This window comes from Cariama cristata, unplaced genomic scaffold (assembly GCF_000690535.1).
Source record: "Cariama cristata isolate BGI_N322 unplaced genomic scaffold, ASM69053v1 scaffold3292, whole genome shotgun sequence".
Lineage (NCBI taxonomy): Eukaryota > Metazoa > Chordata > Aves > Cariamiformes > Cariamidae > Cariama > Cariama cristata.
This window is the reverse complement of record NW_009604318.1, coordinates 165,018-169,439: the sequence shown is the minus strand read 5'-3', so window position 1 is coordinate 169,439 and position 4,422 is coordinate 165,018. Positions and strand designations below refer to the sequence as shown.

The 4,422-nt window shown below is 42.0% G+C and overlaps 1 protein-coding gene across 1 annotated transcript in view; it reads right to left on the bottom strand.

The window, feature by feature from the left end:
- The window catches only part of ADAMTS17 (ADAM metallopeptidase with thrombospondin type 1 motif, 17), a 181,495-nt gene that overhangs the window by 21,928 nt on the left and 155,145 nt on the right, over positions 1-4,422 (bottom strand). Inside the window, exon 19 of the mRNA XM_009695531.1 lies at positions 1,916-2,120. Within this exon, the coding sequence (XP_009693833.1) occupies positions 1,916-2,120 (205 nt within the window). The remainder of the gene's footprint in view (positions 1-1,915; positions 2,121-4,422) is intronic.

The window sequence follows — 4,422 nt, the reverse complement described above, 5'->3', positions numbered from 1 at the left end:
TCAGCAGTACTTTGTCCAAATCAATCTCAAGTGTTTGGCAATAAAAGGGGAACTTAATTTTTTCCACAATGAAGATTGCGTTGGAATTTGCTTTGAAAACACACATTTTTGATTGGGGACCAGACATCAATGTGGTCAACTGTTTTCTGTTGTATAACCAAAAAGTGCAAAAACATACACGAGAAAATTGATTTATAAAATGATACCACTACTGTGATATTTACTCCACAACATCAGATTAAAATCTTAAGGATTAAAGTGATTACCACTGAGAAAGTCCTAGTTACGAGAAGTGCTCGAACTGGCAAAGCATTAAATGTGTCCTGGAGTCAACTGTGGCACACAATAGCAGAAATGTGCCAGAACAAGAACGAATTTAAAATCACGAGTGGGCAATTACAGACATGACAAAAAGTAAATAAATTTATCAAAGGAAAAGGAAACCAGTTATTGAAAATATTATCTAAAAATATTATGTATTTGCAAATGAGTTATGTGGTCACAAATACGGAAGATTTCCACTCTGGAAAAAGTCTTCTGTAACTTGACTTACACCACTTCATAAAAAGGAGAGAGAACTACCTGGGATTGTTACCAAAAGACCCAAGCAAAAATTCCCCATGTAAAACAGGTAGGAACTGCACCATAAGAATAGTCTCAGCTATAAACAGTTCAGCTGGTTCAGCTATAAGAAATAAAGAGGGCATCACCTGAAAGGGTTACTTCTACAACACACAAAAGACCTATCAGACAACTTATTAAAACTTTGGTGTGTTTCTCCACATCTTTTGAAATGAAGGAACTCAGAAAGAAAATGAATCTTATGCACTAGTGAACACGTACAGCATCCTACTGAAAGGAAACACTACTCTCACTTAACTGTCGTCTCGCTTGCCAAACAAAGATTTCCTGTTCAAAAGGTGGACAATGGAATCACATTGTGCTTGTTAAGAGACACTGTTCCTCAGTGCAAGATCCCTTGTATCCCCAGCTTCTGTGACTTTTAAGCACATTTCTAACAATAATATTTTGCAAAAGTTCTTTGACAATGTTTTAAATGGGACCTCACTGTTTCAAAATAGAGATGAGCAACAAACAAAGATCCTTCCCACAGAAATGACTGTTGCCGGACAGTCCCGTAACACAGCCAGTCTAAAATGAGACTGATTGATAGAGCTGTAAGCACTGCACCAAAAGTGAAAGGATCTTCTCATCATTCAGGTGAGCCTAACACATGCAATATCAAAACTAACATGGACATCCTATTAGGACTGTTACTCACAAGGTACAAACAAAGTTGCCCTGTATTAGCTGAGTCCTGGTCATGAACTGGAGGCATACTCCCAGTTTACTCTGTTGCTAAACAAAACACAGGCTGTCTAGACCACACATCATTTATATCGAAAATGCATTTATAATATCTGAGAATAATTTCTTAACTCCTCAACTACATGGAGATGGACCTTTTATACAAAGTATAACCAGCTTTTCCATGTTCCTGGAATTACACAAAAGAAGGATGGATAAGGCCCAAAGATTGTACATTCTCTGTGACATGCAGATGTTTGATAAATCTGGTATTTGTTTCATAGTGCATTTAAATGGAGCCAGAAGCCCTGGTGGGTTACTACACTCCTAGCCTCGGGTCAGTGAAACATTTTTCCCTGCTGGTCAGAGTTCTCAGACGGAAAGATATAGTTACTATAGCATGATATCTGAAACCTGCCTTAATAACAAACCTCAGCTCCAAACTGATCATCTCAACAAATGACAGTCCTACCCAATGCCCTGATACTGTGAGGCACTGAGTATGCTGGCTGCAAGAACATGCTTAATTTTAAGCACTTAGCTGGATTAGGGTCAGTGTATGCAGAGTTCTGTGCAGTCTGGCTCCTGTCTTGAATCAAGATCCTACCTTTGACCACTCTGATGCTTCCCAGATAGAAAGGCAGTCCCGTCCTTCACAGCTTTGTACTGTTGTCGGTTTGTTGCCAAGGCAGTAGAGATCTCTTGTGTTAACGTAGGTGCCATTTTGCAACTGATAAACACAAGTCACTTCCCGGTGCTGGACACCTTTCTCACAAGTAGCAGAGCAGGGACTCCAATGGCCAGTCACCCACCTGGGAAGGAGCCAGAGAAGGATTGTTAAAAACCTGGTGGGATAAAACATTATGCTTTGCTTAAAAACAGAGAGAAATGGGCAACTCCTTCTAGATTTGTGGGTTCTTCGATAGTGCTGTATGGCCGTTACACCGAGATCACCGGATCACCTTTGGAAGAGGAAGTGTGTAAAGCAGAGAAGTGTTGGTATACAGGTGAATATCCACTCCTGTCTCCATGCTAGACAGAAACACAAACTCTGCATAGCTCCCTTTTTAACCCTCAGTCTCCACAACGTGGCTACATTTTAACCCCAGATAAAGACAGACTTGTCTGCAGACTATCCTATCCTATCCCATCCCACAAATATTGTTGCCTTTGAGAAGCACCTGGGAAAACCACTGCTACATCTGCATGCATATCTTCACTGTGCAGTGGAGCTATACTGTGTACAAACTGGGATGGTGCTACGGCCAGACACCTAGCCCAACACGGCTTTCCTGCATCCAGGACCAGAGTCAGCTTCTCTAGCCCTTCATTATATGATCTCAAAGCATACAAATCCTCTGCATCCCAGACCGTTAGAATGCAAAGACATCTCCTGCCTCACTTTTAGTTCACTCCCTCACAGCCGCTGGTGAGATTTCACTTTTCATAGTTGAGCTTTCCAGGATGTTTAATTGGAGTCTCATCTGTTTGAAGTTCATGGCATTAGGGGCCTAAAAAATGGAGAATAACTAGCCATGTTCATTCCTAGAAAATCTGAATTGCATTTAACTGCCAAGGCTCAAGAAGTACTTTAAAAGTCAAGATTTTCCCTATAGAAAGGATCCTAGAGTGTTGTTCAAAAGCTGCTGTAGCTCACAAGGATGTGCCATAACTCAATCTGGATGGGGGCAGGGGCTATTTCCCTATACCCATCGCTTCTCTGAGCCTTTGGGATTCGTCTACTTTGTAAGCATGTTTCAGTTGCCATTTCCTTCCCCTTTGATCAAAGTGTGCTGGGAACAAATACGTGGCCTTTTTTGTTGTTGTTTGCTTTGTTATGTGTTTAAAGGCTCTTTGGCAAACACCCAGCACAACATTGTGAGGTATTGGGGTTCCTCCAACAAAGGACGGACCACGTTGCTGCTGTGAGCAGTCTCCAGCTGTGGGTATGCAAGGGAAATGAAGCATCCTCACCCCTCCATCTTCCAGCTCAGTGTATGGCCAAGTGAAAAGTTCCTACTGACTCCAGCAAGTGCTGGAAGCACCACTGCGGTTAGAGCCGAGCTACAAGGCAGTGAATAAAATATCTAAGAATCTGAATTAGCAGGTATGCAGGGAGGGATGATTTTTTTCCTAAAGACAAGCAGCATCGATCTTTACGCTTCCTGCAATCTGTCCATGAGGAACATGTTCTCTGTAATTACAGGCATTCCTCTACGAAGTGAAAGACTGGAACAATAACTGTGTAGGTGCTGTGCACCGGAAGGCTATCATGCCTTTCTCACCAGGTAATTGACCTTCTAGCCTCTTATTTAGGACTGTCATCTAGACTAGTATCCTTATACCATGAATCTTTTACTTGTCATCCAATCCTGGGTTGTCTACTATGACAAGTGGCTCAAATAAGACTTCTCAAAAACAAGTCTGCTCAGAAATACTATTTCATTTTGCTGAAGGCTCCCGTAGTCCAGGTAAAGCATCATACATGCCAACTTATTAACCACTTTTCTTTTGAAGTTGCTGTGTAACTTCTCCTAAACAAATCAAACAACCGTTTCCCATCTTCCCATTCCTGAACGGGGAAAAATCAGTTCAGCACAATTTGTAGAAACATCTTCACTTGGTGCAACTGTCATGAATTAATTTGCCAAATGACTACGACTGATGACCTGGTGTGACAGCACTGATGACTGCATTGACAGTGAAGGCAGAAGCCATTTGGTTTGAGCAGGACGGGACTGGGCAGGCTGGCCATCTGTCTTTTGTGGAACAGGGCCCCACTCAAATGTTTCTGTGCATTAAAGCAGTTGACACATCTGCGAATTTCTGTTGGCTAAAACAGCTGGCAAGACACCAAAAGTGTTTCTCTAGACAGTAGTTTTGGTGCATCTCTTGGGCTGAGTGCTTGGTATTTTGCTTACGGAATGGGAAAATGCCAGCTGGGTAATTGAATACTACGGCTGAAAGACTGACAAAAATAGCTTTGAAGTGCAGAAATCAGCGTTCATGAAAATTAATAGCCAGGCTCCCTTGATATCAGCTGGGCTCTGCCCTGTCAGAGCAAATGTGGAGGGAGTTATCTATTTGGGTGAAGGAAGAGCTCAAGAAGGGCAT